General features: G+C 53.7%; 1 protein-coding gene across 1 annotated transcript in view; it reads left to right on the plus strand.

Annotated features, from left to right (window-relative positions):
• The first annotated feature begins 4,281 nt into the window (after positions 1-4,281).
• Positions 4,282-16,119, plus strand: part of NOL6 (nucleolar protein 6) — a 34,073-nt gene continuing 22,235 nt past the window's right edge. Inside the window, exons 1-20 of the mRNA XM_088520199.1 lie at positions 4,282-4,311; positions 4,668-4,832; positions 5,041-5,157; positions 5,447-5,626; positions 6,187-6,355; positions 7,142-7,276; positions 7,416-7,579; positions 8,026-8,146; positions 8,580-8,638; positions 8,829-8,930; positions 9,882-9,997; positions 10,431-10,608; positions 11,034-11,156; positions 11,675-11,823; positions 12,587-12,662; positions 13,775-13,915; positions 14,209-14,326; positions 14,549-14,703; positions 14,936-15,099; positions 15,562-15,714. Coding sequence (XP_088376325.1) covers positions 4,282-4,311; positions 4,668-4,832; positions 5,041-5,157; positions 5,447-5,626; positions 6,187-6,355; positions 7,142-7,276; positions 7,416-7,579; positions 8,026-8,146; positions 8,580-8,638; positions 8,829-8,930; positions 9,882-9,997; positions 10,431-10,608; positions 11,034-11,156; positions 11,675-11,823; positions 12,587-12,662; positions 13,775-13,915; positions 14,209-14,326; positions 14,549-14,703; positions 14,936-15,099; positions 15,562-15,714 — 2,615 coding nt within the window. The remainder of the gene's footprint in view (positions 4,312-4,667; positions 4,833-5,040; positions 5,158-5,446; positions 5,627-6,186; positions 6,356-7,141; positions 7,277-7,415; positions 7,580-8,025; positions 8,147-8,579; positions 8,639-8,828; positions 8,931-9,881; positions 9,998-10,430; positions 10,609-11,033; positions 11,157-11,674; positions 11,824-12,586; positions 12,663-13,774; positions 13,916-14,208; positions 14,327-14,548; positions 14,704-14,935; positions 15,100-15,561; positions 15,715-16,119) is intronic.

The following is a 16,119-nucleotide window of genomic DNA, read 5'->3' on the forward strand; positions in this document are numbered from 1 at the left end:
TTTTGCATGAAGGACTATCTGTGAATGGGATGCTCACACAGAGGGTAGCAAAGATGACACTGATGGGGAAATTGGATTATACTGGGTAAATTAAAGGGAGGTTGCCATGGTCCAAACTTACATTTCAAGTGGTAGAGGGACTGGGAGTGGTTTCTGTGAGTCCTGGTAAGTCTTTACCAAAGGAATCATGGTTGGAGAGGAAGGGTCTGGCAGGATTCCCCTGCCTGCAGATCCTGAGCAGCACATATAAAGCCTTGGAGCAGAAGAATTGGGTCCAGTAACGACATGAGGGAAATGGGGTCTCCCCTGCATGCCCTATAAGCCACTAGAGTGAAGTGATTAAGTAAGCTGAATGAGAGCACCTCAAGCCATCTGCACAGCTGAGGATTTTCATCACTCCTCCCAGATCGATCACTGGTGGCCAGACCTCATGTCTGCTTAGCTTTCCCTTCTGAGGGAAAGAAACGGGCTGCAGCAGTTGTGCTTATTGCAGCATTGACTCCTTTCCTGAGAAGAGCCCAGGTCCCAGGTCTGCAGTGGAGCTGCACCTGCAAAAGTGGCTTTGGAGGATGTTGTTTTGCCTGGGAGCTCCCCATTGGTGAGAAACCATCTAGGAATGGCTTCACCTTGGCTGTCAAAAACACATTCTCTGAGGTGGAGTCAGGGATGGGAGTCCTCTAATTCCCCAGAGGAATTTCTGTGTGGTTGGGCTGCTTCTGCAGGCAGAAAGGCGAGCCTGCGGCCAGGCAGGGCATGTCTGGGTGAGGTGTGATGGTGAACGGGCGAGTGACGTCTTTGGGAGGGCTCAACATGACGTGTGGAATAGTATACGATGTTTGGTTATTAGCACTATTAGTCTTTCAGGACAGTGTGTAATTAATGACTTGGCAGGTGCTGAAGCACTCTGTTAAATGACTGGTTATGGGACACACATCACTGGCCCTTCCCCGTGCCCGGCCGCCCTCCCGGTAGCCACAGGGCCGGTGAGACCTGGTGTGCAGGGTGGCCTAGGGCAGTGTACGTGAGTGTACGTGTGTGTATGTGTGCGCACACGTGTGTACGTGCAGGTGCGCGTGCATGTGTATGCGCATGTTTTCGTGTGTATACGTGTGTATGTGTATAGGGATGTGCATATGTGTGTATAGGTATGTGTGTGGGTGCATGTATAGACCTGTGCATGCATGCATGTTTTTGCATGTGTATATATGTATGCATCTGAACATACATGTCTGTGTATACATATATGTGTGTGCATACATGTCTGGGTGTACATGTGCATGTATCTATGTACACGTGTGTGCATACGTGTGTCTGCATGTGCTTCCCTGTGTGCACACATGTGTATGCATAGGTGTACGAGTGTGCATGCGTACATGTATGTGCATGTATGTGTCGGTATGCATGGCTCAGTATGTGCAGGTACGTTTCCCCCACGTGTATGCACGTGTGTGTGTATACGTGCAGATGTGCATGTGTAGATGCATATATGTGAGTGTACGTGTGCATGCGTCTGCATGTATGCATGGTCCAGCAGGTCGAGGGAGGTGATCCTGCCCCTCTACTCAGCCCTGGTGAGGCCGCATCTGGAGTATTGTGTCCAGTTCTGGGCTCTACAGTGTAAGAGGGATGTGGAGCTTCTGGAGAGAGTCCAGCGCAGGGCCACAAGGATGATCAGGGGCCTGGAACATCTGCCCTATGAGGAGAGGCTGAGGGAGCTGGGCCTGTTCAGCCTGGAGAAGAGAAGGCTGAGAGGGGATCTAATCAGTGTATATAAATACCTCAAGGGAGGGAGTGCAGAGGACGGTGATGGTCTCTTTTCAGTGGTGGCCACTGATAGGACTAGAGGAAATGGCCGGAAACTGAAACACCAAAAATTCCATAGGAACTTAAGGAAAAATTTCTTAACAGTGAGGGTGACAGAGCACTGGAACAGGCTGCCCAGAGAGGTTGTGGAGTCTCCTTCTCTGGAGATCTTCAAAACCCGCTTGGATGCAGTCCTGTGCCACGTGCTCTAGGTGACCCTGCGTGTGCAGGGGGGTTGGACTAGATGATCTCTAGAGGTCCCTTCCAACCCTAAGCATTCTATGATTCTATGATTCTATGCGTGGACATGCGTGTGCAGACGTGTGTGCATGTGCCACCTCCGGGAGCGCCGGAGCCAGTGGCAGCACTGCCACGGCCGGGGCTGCTCCCATCCCCGGGCTGCTGGGGAATGAGATGCTCAGGGGGCCCTGCTAGTCTCACACTAGTCGTAGCGGCCCTTCCGAAAGCCCGAGCGAGGCCACCCGGCTCTGCACGTGTGCCCATGAGGTGCTGGGCAGGGAACTGCATTTTGGGAAGCACCAATGCAACAAGATGACCTGGGAACGAGATAGAGGGGCCCAGCTGGCACCTAGGCATGGCCTACCAGGGATACAGGAGGGAAAATGTCATTTTCCCCTGTTAGCCTTTATCCATGATGCAGTTTGGGCATGGCACATTCTATGCTCATTCACACAGGGGAATGAGGTTCATGTGAACCGTGTGTAAAATAAGCACTACATATGATTATGAACAATCATAATGGGCCTAGGTGTCCCATGCTGGATGTGTAGCTCAGCCCAACTCACTTATTCTCTGAATGCTTACACTTATTTTGAGTACAGCTGTGGTAGACAGTTCACCTTTCATCCTCTATCATGAAATATCCTACACGCCTTATCTAAGATATCTTACTTAGAGCACTCTCACAGTTCAGGATAAACCCTTAACTGATGGTTGCAGGTTTTCAGGAAGAATTTGGTTCTCATCTGAATATGATAAAGTCCAAGCTGGGTTTGCCACCTCAGAGCAGAGCTGCCCTGAAGAGGGATGGTCCTGCTGGAGTTGCAACATCCCTGTTTTGCAGCAATGCAAAGCAAGACACAGAGAAATGAATTAAACTGCTGGAGATTGTGCAAACACCAGCTGAAGAGTTGGAACCCGAACTAAAATAATCTGAGTCTTAAATCTGTGACCTCTCATTAGGGGACACGTACCAGATGGGATGGGTTAAGAACCCCAACAACAAAAATCTGGTTCAGCCTGGGGTGCTGAATCGTTTCTGTAACAGCACCACATTTAGGGAATGTTTCCCACTCCCGTAACCCACAGCTCGCTGCAGCCAGCTTGCCCAGCTCGCGCGGCCCCTTCCAGCCCCGGAGGGGGTTTGCCAAGGCAGGTCGGGCTGTGGCAGATTCTCCTTTATGGTTTCTATAGGTTGCGTATGGGATGTCCATGCTGATCCGCAACGCCGCGCCAGGCTCCGGTCCCGCAGAGCGCAGTCTGGTCCTGCCGCCCCACATCAACCTCGCGGTGCTGCCTGTGGCCCAGTCAGTTTGGTACCGCTTGGTGTTTCTAAGCAGGGGAAATAATCCTACGCGGGGGTTTGCGCGGAGCTGCTCGGGTCAAAACGTTACGGGGGCTCCTGCTCTGCCTTACTGGAGAGGCCCCGTTTTCCAGAGCTGGCTCAGCTGTTTCATGGAACAATGTGCAAACTGTAGCTCCCTTTGCCAGATATTTATTCACATCCAACATCTGGTGTCTTTGGCACCTTTTCTCCCAGCCCAGCTGAAAACGGCCTTGCTATCCAGACCCGAACGGCCCCCAGTTTTCCTGCTGATCCCAGCAGGGAATCATCCTGGGTGGAAAATCCGCTGTGCTCTTTCCCCTGAAAAGCCCCCCACCACGGTTATTTTAAGGCCCCTTCTGACTCCTTTTGGCACACTCTGGCTGCCGTTTCCACGCGGCTCTCCCAGGGAAACCGCAGAGGCACCAGGTCCAGCGGTCAAGGCTGAGGGGGGCTGGGGGCCAGGAGCAGGACACGGACCCCCTCGTGCTGCCTTTGGGGGCGGCTGGCTAAATTCTGGGGTGAAAATTTGCTAATTCGGGTTCTGTGCTTTGGCCCTGGGGAACTGGGTTTTGGGGGACCCCCGCGTTGGGGGAACTGGGGCTGGGGGGACCCTGGGCCGGTGACACCCTCCCCCCGCCCCGCGATGGGCCCACCCCACGGCGGTTGCCATGGGGACGGAATCACCGCTGCCGTAAATCACCCCCAAGCGCTGCAAACCGCGGCGCTTTTCGGCACGGCGCGCCGCAAAGCGGGGGCGGAGAGCCGCTCTCTCTCCTCTCAAGCAAGCTTGACTGGGCGGGGCGAAGCCGCGCGACCAATGGGAGCCGAGGACCAGGTCAGCGCGACCAATGGGAAGCGGCGCGGCCAGCACGGGTGGCGGCGCCGCATGCGGCGCCCACGTGTGCGCGGTGATGGCGGCGGCCGTGGCGGGGGCCATGGCGGTGAGGGGCGATGGCGGCGGCGGCGAGGCCAGGGATCGGGGCCAGGATCGGGACCGGGATGGAGGCGGCGGGGGCCGGGATCGGGATCCGGATGGGGGCGGCGGGAGTCGGGATCGGGCCCGGGATGGGGGCGGCAGGGATCGGGATGGGGATGGGGGTGACGGCGACGGGGACCGGGGTCGCGATCAGGATCGAGATGGGGACAGCAGGGACCGGGGTGGGGTTGGGCGTGGTGGCGGGGACGGGACTGAGATGGGGGCGGCAGGGACCGCGGTGGGGATGGGGATTGGGAGTGGGACCGGGATGGGGGTGGCGGTGCTGCCCGGCGGGGTCCAGCGTGTGTCTGCGCCTCGCAGGGAGGCGGCGCGCAGCGCAGCGGCAAGAAGCGGCCCGCAGCGGCTCCGCTGCTGCAGCCCGTGCGTCTGAGCCGTGCCGAGCTCTACCGGCCGCCCACGAGCGAGGAGCTGCAGCAGCTCAAGGAGACCGAGGATCTCTTCCACAGCGGTCTGCTCCGCCTGCAGGTCAGCAGACAGATAGGGGCTGTGGGCACAGGGCAGATTAAAGCCCCGTGAGCACAGCGCAGCCTCTTGAACCCGGCTGTGCTGTTGTGCCTCTGCCTGGGGGTCAGTGCTGAGCGGAGCTGGTGGAGAAGCTCAGGGCTTGCCTTGCTCACCTGCTCGATTTCCAGCATTGCAGCTGCCTCTCACAGTCTTCCCTGTCCCACTGCAGATTGAAGAGCTTCTGAAGGAGGTGACGTTGAAGGAGACGAAGAAGAAGAGGATCAATGCCTTCCTCCACGAAATTAATACCCTGCTGAGCTCTGTCCCGGAGACCTCAGAAACTGATGTATGTCCCAGAAGGGTACAGGAGGCAGCAGGGCCTCTGTAAGGAGCAGGCTTTGTTGATGACCAGCTGTTTCTGAGCAGACTTAAGTCCCTGTGGAATGTCTCCCTTGGGGGCTGAAGAAATAATAACTTGATTCGAGTTGGTGAGGCAGAGGGGTGCTCCATCTCTAACTGCTGGGTCCCGGCTCCTGCTAGTCAGAAGGAGCTTTACGTGGGAAGAGGGATATTGGTCTCTGCATGGTTGTTACTGATGTTGCTAAAGGCTTTTCCTGTGTCTTACCTGTTCCCAGCTCACAGACCAGGCCTGGCTCCCCAAGGGGGTGAAGGTTCCCTTCCTGCAGGTGCCGTTCAGCGTGAAGGGGAGGTTTCGGTTCCTGCCCCCAGCTGAGGTGAACGTGGTGGGCAGCTACCTGCTGGGCACCTGCATTAAGCCCGAGATCAACGTGGACGTGGCAGTGACCATGCCGCGGGTGAGTGTGGCCTTGTCTGCCCTCGAGTCACTTGGGACCTGCCCGAACCCTGTCCCCTGCTGTCCTCTGCACCGTCTGTCCTGTTCACTTGGTGCCCGACTGAGGCTGCAGCATCTGGATGTGCAGCCTGGCAGCCCCACTTGCTAGATCAGAGCTTTCTGCTGCTTTGATTTCAGTCCTTGTGAGGGTTTTATTATCTCTGAGCTGAACATTTTCTAGTTGCCAGAGAGGCCAGGTTACCACCTGGCTTCATCCCATTGTATGATCTATCCCTGCTCCCAAGCCTGTGTTGAAGGGTGGGCGATGTTATCCTTGCAGAGCTTTCCTGATGTCCAGACTCGCTCTGGCCCATGGATGGTGGGCTGTGTGATGAGCGAAGCCCTGTTGGGCTGAGCAGCTCTGCTTGCAGGGATGTTAGCACCTGCCAAGCGCTTCGGGCTGCCTTGTCACTCCTTGGGAAGCAGCTGTGTGTCTGAAACAGTGATGTTTGTGAAGCTGGTGGTGCAGTGTCTCAGGCTGAGCTGGGCTCTGCTGGAGATCCACCTTTCCCTCTTGCCCAGGAAATCTTCCAGGACAAAGACAACCTGAACCAGCGCTACCACCGCAAGAGAGCTCTGTACCTCGCTCACATCGCCCATCACTTCTCCAAGGAGAAGCTCTTTGGCAGCGTAACCTTTGCCTACATGAACAGCAACCATCTCAAGCCCATCCTGCTCTTGCGGCCTCAAGGTAGTACCTGAGCCTTGTTCTGGTAGGGGACTGGGAGCCAGTCATAGATTTTCCTATCTTAGCTGGAGAGTTGAGGGTCTTCGAGTGTCTGGCAGGAGCTTTGGATTTCTCTTTGGAGAGGGAACGGGGTCAGTTTGAAGCTTTTGTTGAAGTTGGTGATAAATTTTGAAGCTTCGATGCTTCAATTTCTCCTGTGCCTCTAATCCTCGTGGTTCTTCTCTTTCCTTTGGTTCCTTATCCCCTTGCTCACTGATCTGGCTTTTGGGTATTTCAGACAGTAAAGTAGATGCTCCAGAAATGCTGCTCTGTCTAGCAACACTCCTCCCTGTTCCCCATGTCCCTGCTGTTCCCTTGCCTTCCTGAGGCAGAGGAGGCCTTCTCAAGGCACAGTTTGTCCCTTCCCTGAAATACCAAGGGGCACGTGAATTGCTGAGTTTCTTCAGACCTGAGGTGATCGCAGGTTTGGATCTGAAATGGTCAGTGGGGTGTTTGAGGTGAGGATGGTTCAGGATGAGGGCACTGGGGTCAGGAAATGGGCAACCTGGCTGGCGGGTTTGGAAGACTAGGGACAGGAGCAGTGGGAGCTCTGGTTTATTATCAATTCTGCTCTGGTCACTCTCTGCTTGAGATGATTTCTACCACTGTTGAGCGTAGGTGGGGAGGAGCTTTTTTTTTTTTTTTTTTTTTTTTTTCCCTGAGATGGGGATGTTTCCTATCTTCTTCAATAGTCATAGTCTGGGTCTTTGACATGTCTTCCTCCTGTACTTCTGTCCCCCATGCTTAAAGGCAAAGATGAGAAGCTGGTTACCGTTCGACTTCATGCCTGTCCTGCCCCGGGTTTCTTCAAGCCAAGCCGTTTCTATCCCAGCAAGAACAACGTTCGGACTGCCTGGTTCATGGAGCAGGGCACTTCCAAGGAAGGTAGGCCCTGGGGGAGCACAAGGCTGCCTGGCTGTGCTGATGCCTGCAGCAAGTGCAGGGAGCTGGGTTTGCTGTGACTGTTTTTTAGTGAATCAGAGGTTTGTGCTGGGATCCAACACATTGTCATATCCCCTCCCAGGAGCGCCGGAGCCCCCAACCCCTCACTACAACAACTCCATCCTCTGTGACACAGTGCTGCAGTCCCACCTGCATTTCTTGTCCAATGTCGCCACTGACTTCCCGGGCATGAAGGATGGGCTGGCTCTTCTCAAAGTGTGGCTACACCAGCGGCAGCTCAGCAAGGTGTGTTATGTGCTGGGGAGTGAGACAGGCTCTGCTCACGTGGCTCCCCTGGCTTTGGCCTCTTCACCTCCCATCACTGAGATGGAAAGGTGACAGTTTGTCTCTTGTGGGTTATGTGGTTGGTTTGGGCTCTCATAGGAGGTCTCAAGGTCTCAAGGAGTTCTGTCTTGCCCTGTGGGCTGCAGCGGGTCAGTGTGAACTGGACATTTGTGCTGCTTTGAGATTTCACCACTGATGCTGTTTTTGGAGGAAGCTCATCTGTTTCCCAAAGGAACATGGGTCCTGCTTCTTAAATAAGAACTTGCCTCTGTCTCTTCCTGAGTGGGCTGGGGCTGTGGGACTGCCCTGCTGGTGATGACAGTGGCTGAGAGCAGCTGTGTGGAGTAAGCACTGGCATTTACAGTGCCTTGCTGAGCTCACCCTCACCCAGCTCTCTGCTTTTGCAGGGCTTAGGCTGTTTCAGTGGCTTCTTGGCCTCTATGCTTGTTGCCTATCTGCTGATGAAACGCAAGATCGTTAAGATGATGAGTGGCTACCAGGTGCTGAGGAATGTTCTGCAGTTCCTGGGTGAGTTGCTTCCTTCTGGGTGGTCTTTTGCAACAGATGGCAGTGGGTGAAACCTCTCCCTGGAGTTCTTTTGGTGCCAGAGTCCCTGGTGCCTCGGGCTGCTGGACCACTGTCTTCTTCCCCATCCCTCTGTGTCAGACATGTGGGCTCAGATCCTGGCCAGAATGGGATGGGGGAAAGGGAATCACTGCTTTTGTCTTTCTGGTGGTGACCTGGAGGGATGCTGTGTTTGGGAAGGACAGGAGAAGAAGAGACAGTAGAGAGGGGTGGCTGGAGTGGCTTGGTGATGCCACAGCACAGGTTAGAGGCCAGCATTGTGTTTCACTCTGTTTAGAGTTGTTAGAGCACATGGTACTGGCGTGTGGGTGTGCCCCCCTCCCCGAGGGGGAGATGTGGATGCCAGTGTGACTTGTTCCTTCCTCTCTGTCTGCAGCCACCACAGACCTGAGTATGACGGGGATCAGCCTAGCAAAGGACACGGACGCCTCCCTTGTAAGCAGCTTTCCAGAGAGTTCGTGCCGTGTTTGGCTGCCAACTGGGCTGCTGGTGCTGTGGGGCTGCCCGGGCAGGGATGTATCCATCGGCATGGATGGTGTTTTAGGGACTCAGGGTGGAGGTGAGGTGGTGGTGTCTTGATGTCTGTCTTGCGCTGTGGCACTACGGATCATGTTTGTTCTTCCAGCCTTCCCTGGATGACTTTCACCAGGCATTCGAAGTGGTTTTTGTGGATCCCTCAGGGCTGGTGAACCTCTGCGCTGATATGACTGCCAGCAAATACCACCAGGTATTGGAAGATTATGAGGGCACCCTAAGATGCTGTTTAGGGATCCAGGGACAATCAGGAGTTAACATGAGGCTCTTCTGCTCAAGACTGATAGTTTCTGTTGAAAAGTTGCTGAGCTATCTGGGACAGCTGTGTGTTCATGGTGTGGAGGATGCAGTCTTGCCTTGTTGGCTGGCTTCTGAAGCTGACTTTGCAGAAGATACACGCTAACCTCTGCCATGGTCACCAGTTCCTGGGACAAAGGAAATGTCCTAATGTATTTTATTTTTATATTTTTATATTTTATTTTTATATTTTATTTTTTATTCAGTTCCTGTGTTTAATAATAGAAAATGTCATGCCTCCTCAGCCATGTGACAGCACCCTGAGGAGACAGCGGGGCTGCAGGAGGGAAGGGAAGGTGATGGGATGAACTGCTGCCTAATTTGGTTCCATCACTCAAGTGAGCTGAGGCAGATGGAGGGTGCTACACATCCTCGAGAAGGATATTGCATGTGGGGAGGTGATTCAGTGCTGCTTTTTAGACTTTAACAAACACTTCCAGCTCTGAAGCTTAGAAGGGAATTTTAAGACTTGAATTTAGTGCCATCTTGCCTTTCCTGCGCAGAAGATGGAAAGAAATTTGTTTTTGTCTGCGTGGGCATTTCTGGGTGAAGCCAGACATCTGTTTAAGAGAAATAACTGTTTTGGAGCAGAAAAAAAAACGCACATGGATTGCAGGAATGCCAGGAAGGGTTTAGGGGAGCATATAGTTGGCAGCAAGTGCTGTGGGTTACTTGGCTCCATTCATGGCTAAGAATGGACGCTGTCAGGGATTGATGTCTGCTGGTGACCATGGACCTGAGGTGGCCATGGTTGCCTGGGGACTGTTGGTGTCTTCTCCTGGAGAGAGTTGCTCTCCACCTCTTCCATCCCATTCATACCTCTGCTCTTTGTTTTCTCCTTGCTTAGGTCCAATTTGAAGCCAAGTGCTCTATGGAGGTTCTGGATGACAGCACTGTGGATGGCTTCCAGCTGGTGCTCATGACTGCAAAGCCCATGCTTAGAGCCTTTGACCACATCTTCCAGTGAGTGTCTTTGTGCTGGTGGGGAGGTGTCGAGCAAATCTCTTCAGAAAGCAGTGGGCTGTTCCTGGTTTCAGAGCAGGATGGATATTGGACCTTCTCTATGGGAAATGCCCCTGAGAGCTCTGCAACGGACATGCTGCCTCTTGCCTATAGCACTTCTATTGCCCAGACATCCTCCTAGGAGGAGGGGAGCTTTGTCAGTGCTTTCACCTGCGATGAATGGTGACTGTCCTCAGAAAACAGCATTTCCCATAGTATGTCCTGAGAGACCTGGGGATCCTGGCCTCACAGTGATGTAATGCAGTGCTTCTTTCATAGCCCCCATCCTGCGCCAGTGGCCCTCTGTTTCTCCCTATATCCATCCTCCAGCACCTTTCTGAGGAGGAATTTGGTGGAGGAGGCAGATGTGTGACTGGCTGCTCTCCTTCTCTAGCCTGAAACACGTCTCCAAGCTGCAAAGTGCCTGCAAGAAGATGCAGCTGCTGAATGAGCTGATGGATCGAGGTGGGAACTACGTGGCTGCAGCCCTTCCATTTGTTGTGTCCCTGCTGTCGCGTGGGCTGGCTGGGCGAGTGCTGCTGGTGGCTCATTCCTTGCCCCAGACCCCTGAGGTAACACGCTGACCAGGGATGCTGCTTGATGTTGTTTGTATCCCTGGTGTGCTTGGGGTTTTGGGTGTTCCTTGCAGCACTGTTGAGTGTGGGAAGGGGATCTTGGGTCAGTACGGGATGGAGAGAATCTCTCCCCTCTGTGGGAGGCACCTGCAGGATCTGAGGTTGGGGAACTTTGGCTAGGGTGCTGGGTACAGCCAGGAAGACTTGGTTTTGGCAGAAGTCCATTGCCAGCATTGGGGCAGGGTGAAGACAGCTGGCTTTCTCATCAAGGAGAAATGAGGACTTCCCGGTCTGTGCCCATCTGGGCACCACAGAGTATGTCCTGGGTAGCAGGTGTTTTATCTAGTGATCTGATACTCTGGCAGATGCCACTCCAGCCAAATCACCTCTCCTTGTGCTTCGTATTTCCTGTTTCTGTTTAGTGGCATATTGAAGCCGAGCCCCCAAAACACAAAGACATTGGGCCTCTGGCATTCGGACTGCTGTTTGTCCCAGAGTTTGCTGCCAGTGCGTTGGAGAAGGGACCTCAGGCTGATCGTCCTGAGGTAAGGAGAGACTTCTTTATCCAAGAGAGGATGGTTGGGGAAAATTTGTGCTGCTTGGGAATGTCCATCAGCACATCATAGCATGTTCAGCGTTGGGTGCCTGCTGTGGATGAACTGCTCAGGACCAAGGAGCAACAGCAGTGGTGAGCAAGTGGTAGCAAACAGGATGCTGGTGTCCTTGAGACATCTTGGTGGATGAGGAGGGTCTCTAGGAATGGGGTCTGGCTGGGAAGATAGTTGCTCCAGCTGGCATGAGTGGGAGACAATGAGATGGAAACAGTGGGAGACGTCAAGTCCGAGCTCCTCTTTGCTCCACTTGAGGAAATCTTGATGGGATTGAGCCTGCATTCCTCTCCTTTTAACTGAGCCAGGCAGAAACTGGGCTGGGGAGCTGGAGCGAGGCTGGCACTGTGCACCCATTGCAGATGGCTCTAGGGGTGGCCAGCAGTCATAGCAGCGTTTTGGCTGACCCGAGCTGTCACTGGTGGCTCTGGCACCATTGATGTTTCTCTCTGCAGGCCCAGGACTTCCGAACCTTCTGGGGGGAGAAATCTGAGTTGAGACGGTTCCAGGATGGGACCATCTGCGAGGCCGTGGTGTGGGAGGCAAACACTGTGTGCCAGAAACGCCTCATTCCTGAACAAATCGTCAGGCACCTCCTGTGGCTGTAAGTAGTTCTGAATATGGCCAAATGGTAGCTGTCACTGGGAGACCTGTGGTTCTGTGGGGTCACTGCTGCTCTTCATGTCTTGTGCTGAATCTGTAGTGCCCTTGAAGTAACACTGTTGTCAGATCCAGGTCTTGTGGGACTTTGTGGGTCGTTTCAGCTTTGTGAAGTGAGGAAGTCATTTCAGCTTTGTGGTCTGGATGCTCCTTAGTGCTTCCCAAGAGAGTGTAGTGTGGGCAGCCATGTGACATTATGACATTGTGGAACTGCTAAAGGCAAGGAGTGGGAGTGGTTCTGCCTTTGCAAGTGGATGTTGAGACACTCACTGCTGGCAGAGTTGAGAAGAGAAGCCATTCGGACCATGGGGTTTGTTGTATGAAATCCTATGAGACCCTATAGTGGCCCACAAGGTTGGGTCTACCTACCTAGAACACTGGAAAACCTCCCTGTAGAGGTTGAGACCTACTGCCAAAAATGGGACCCTCTTACAAAGAATGAGGGGGTTGCTTGAGGAGAGGTCTTGGGAAGAGTGGCTGCAGGTTGGCAGCTTTGGCTGTGAACCCTGTGAAGCTCTGTGAGCTGCTATGTTGCTTTGAGTAGATGGTCCGGGCATGGGAGGAATGCACAAAGAACTTGGTGTCCTCCTAACCATGATTTTTCCACATAGGAAGGTCTTAATTGGGCTTGGACTGGTCCTTGCACAATCAGGATGGTTGGGGTGATGTGTCTTAGCTCTAATGCTCCTTTTTCTGTCTTCCTATAGCCATGCGGACATTCCCGAATCCTCTATCTATTACACAGGAGCCCTGTTGGAGTCTGTGGTCAAGACTGGAAAAGAGGTACAGGTGCTTCCCCAATTCCAAATTGGACTGTAGGTTTCTCAGGGAAGGGAAATATGGGAAGAGCTATAGGGAGTTATTTTTAAATTTGTGATTCTTAGTTGTCTATGCAAAGTAATCTGCAGTGAGAAAAGCTGGTAAATCCCATGATGGGGGTGTGTGCTTTTTGGGAACTTGAGAAGATAACGAAGACTCTACCAGTCCTTGAGGAACAAAGGATAAATTTGCACTTGTGGGCAGAGGTGTCTGACCACAATCCTCAAGTAGCTGTTGCTGCTGTGCAAGCAGCCCAGGGAAGCCTGCAGTGGACAAGGGAGGGGTAGGATGGAGGAGAGAAGGTGAGCTCTAGAGGTGGAAAATCTCTCGTGGATTTTTGTCACTCACAGCGCAGCCTGCAGAGGGTGCTGCTGGTCTGCTGTAAAATCCAGCCTGGTTGGATGTTTGTAGCCTGGTTCAGCTGCATCTGAGCAGTCAGTGCCTACTCTTATTCCTCATTTAGTCTTCTCTGATGTACTTCGGGGTGGGGGAGCAGCAGGACAACAGAATTTCTCCTTGTGCATCTTAAATGCCCTCTCCAGGGCTCTTGAGGTGCTCTGGATGTTTCCTATCCTTCCTTTTTTTTTTTTTCTGTGCTTCACAGCTCTGCCATGGTTAAGCTTGTAATCTGAGCAGTTTCCTGTTAACTGCTGCCTCTGGTGGTAACAGTTTGCAGAAGGGAGACAGCAGTAGAGATCTTGCTGTAGCCAATACATGGTCTCTTCTTGCCTTCCAAATCACTCTTAGCTTCTCTCTTTATTGGGCAGAGTAGTGGCCACACAATTCCTCGTGTTGTCATAGCGCATTTTACAGGATTTCATCTGTTTTGCCACCTGATAAGCAGCCACTGGCTTGCTTGTTCCTGCTGTGTAGACAGAAATACATTTGATCCTTGCCTCCCTTTCCCTTATTTCCCCACCTTGCTGAGCGTGCTTGCAGAAAGCCACTCTCTGGGTCAGTCCTGTCTCCTTGGTGCTCAGTTGCCTCTCTAGACAGAGAAGGAGGAAAGATCAGTGCCTGTGCTTGTGTCCCCAAGGGTGGGAGATAGAAACTGAGAGGCTCTCTGGTGTCTGCAGGTTTCGGGGACCGGCGAGGAGGCCATGGTCAGCGTTGTCTGCTCGTACGATGACCTGAGCCGCAAGCTCTGGAAGCTGGAAGGGCTCCCGCTGACGGTGACGGCTGTGCAGGGTGTTCACCCAGCCCTGCGGTACACGGACGTGAGTGCTCCTCTGCAGCCTGTGTGTTGCGGAGCCAGCGAGGGCTGAGGGGAGGCCCTGGCCCTCTGAGTCTCGGGCTGCAGGGGCTTGTGGAACTGGTCTGTGTTTCTGTGGCTCCTGAGAAGCCGTGCAGTGCTGCGGTACCTCTTCCGTGTTGTCCCATCCCTGCAAAGGCTGGTCAAAGCTTGCATGTTGGGGGGCCTTGCTGTGGCGGGTGGCTAGGAGGAATGGACTGTGCTTTGCTGTGTGGGATCCACTGCTTGCTCTAAGTCCTTGCTGATGTTCTCTCCCAGGTCTTCCCTCCTGTTCCCATGAAGCCGATTTATTCCTTTCATAACAGAATCAGGAACAAGGACTTGCTGCTTCCCTCAGAGGACAGGCCCTGCCCAGCCTACATATCCCCTTTGAAAGGTAAGTGGGGAGAGATGTGGGCAGAAGATGATTCACTGGAAGCCAACAGGAGGAGGAGGAGGCAACACTAGCTTGGTTACTGCTCTGTTTGTGTGTCACAGGTGGGACCAGAGCCCTGGTTCCCCCCGCTCTTGCACTGTAACCTCTCGCTCCTGCTATGCCCTCTAACACCTTGTTTCTCCTTGGGGTTCACTGGCCTCCTTTTGTCCCTTTTGCCCTCAGTTGTGTGCCACATGGAAGGCAGTGGCCGGTGGCCACAGGACAAAGAAGCCATCAAGAGAATAAAGGCAGCTTTCCACCTCCAGCTGGCCGAGCTGCTCCAGCAGCAGCACCATTTGATCTGCAGACCTACAGTCACCCACACTGACGTGTACAAGGTAGGGGAGCGGTGGGGGCCTCCCAGAGCAATGTTTCCCTCTCACTGAAGAGGAATGCAAGGGTAGTTATGGGAGTGGTTGTTGACCATGCGGGATAAGAGCAGGGTTTGGGTACTAAGTCTGGTAAGGAAGATGGGAATATTTGGTGTTGAGACCAGGATAGTACTGTGTCTGTGCTTGGGTCTGCATGTATTGCTGCCGAGCCTGATCTCACTTCCTGCCCCCATCTCAGGATGGCTATGTGTTCCGTCTGCAAGTGGCCTACCATCGAGAGCCTCTAATCTTGAAGGAAGTAGTCACTCCAGAAGGGATGCTGAAGTACCAGGACACTGAGGAGTCTCAGCAGCTGGAACTGGAGACCTTGCATCTGCCTTTTCTAACCAGCTCCCTGCATGGGTAGGCAGGGCAGGGTGATTTGGATCCTCGGGAATGGGACGTGTCCTGCGGCTGGGAGCTAGTATGGAGGTGCCTTTGGGTGCTGGAGGTGCTGGAGTTCACCATAGAAAGGGAAGAGGTCCCTCTGCCCTTATTAGCCTGGAAGACTTCTAAAGTACGGATGGAGGGGGACAGATGTGAGTAAGGGAGAGAGCTGGTTGTCCCATTTGTCAGATCAGTACTCACTGGTAGGGGGAGACAAGTACCAATGAGCAGCAGTTACAGGGGAGCGTTATGCTTTTGTACTCCCAAAAATGCAGCACCCACAAAGAGAGCCCTGTGCTTGTGATGTGGAATGTATGTGGAATGTATGTCCCTGGCAGACACTTGCTTTACTTCTCTGTTGAATGCCACAAGGGCAGTTTGGGTCCTAGGAGGTCTCAGAGGGACAGTCATGGTTGCTTTTCTCCCTCTTCCTCACAGGCTCCAGCAGCAGCATCCTGCTTTTGGTTGTACATGCCGAATGGCCAAGCGCTGGGTCAATGCACAGCTCCTGAGTGACCACGTCTCTGAGGAGTGCATGGACCTCCTCGTGGCGTATCTTTTCCTCCAGCCAGCCCCCTTCACTCCGCCCAGGTGAGGATGGAAAGCCCAAGTTGGTTGCATGGGGATTAACTGCCCTTTTTTCCTACTTAGCATGCAGTTAGGATGCTGCCAGGGCAGGAGGTGCTGTGAGGGCTAGTCCATCCACTGGCATGCCAAAGTGAGTGATAGGACCCCTGTCCAAGCTCTGCTGGACACAGCTGGTTGGAGAAGGCAGAGATTGTTGGTGCTGCTGGGCCACCTCTAGCCCCTGCCCCAAATGCTGCTGTGTGGGGCAAAGCAGCAGGCTGCCTGCTGCAGTGATGGCCATGTGCTCTCCTGATGAGGATGAGAGCCAGTGTCTTCATGACCTCTGAGTACAGGCAGTGCCTTTGTGGCACTGTCACAGCACAGTGGTCTCGGATGCCTCTTTCCAGATGTGTCCGCAAGGGTCTGGTC

Source organism: Tinamus guttatus, unplaced genomic scaffold (assembly GCF_059628265.1).
Source record: "Tinamus guttatus ecotype Peru unplaced genomic scaffold, ASM5962826v1 Tinamus_guttatus_pri_ptg000081l, whole genome shotgun sequence".
Taxonomy (NCBI): Eukaryota; Metazoa; Chordata; class Aves; order Tinamiformes; family Tinamidae; genus Tinamus; species Tinamus guttatus.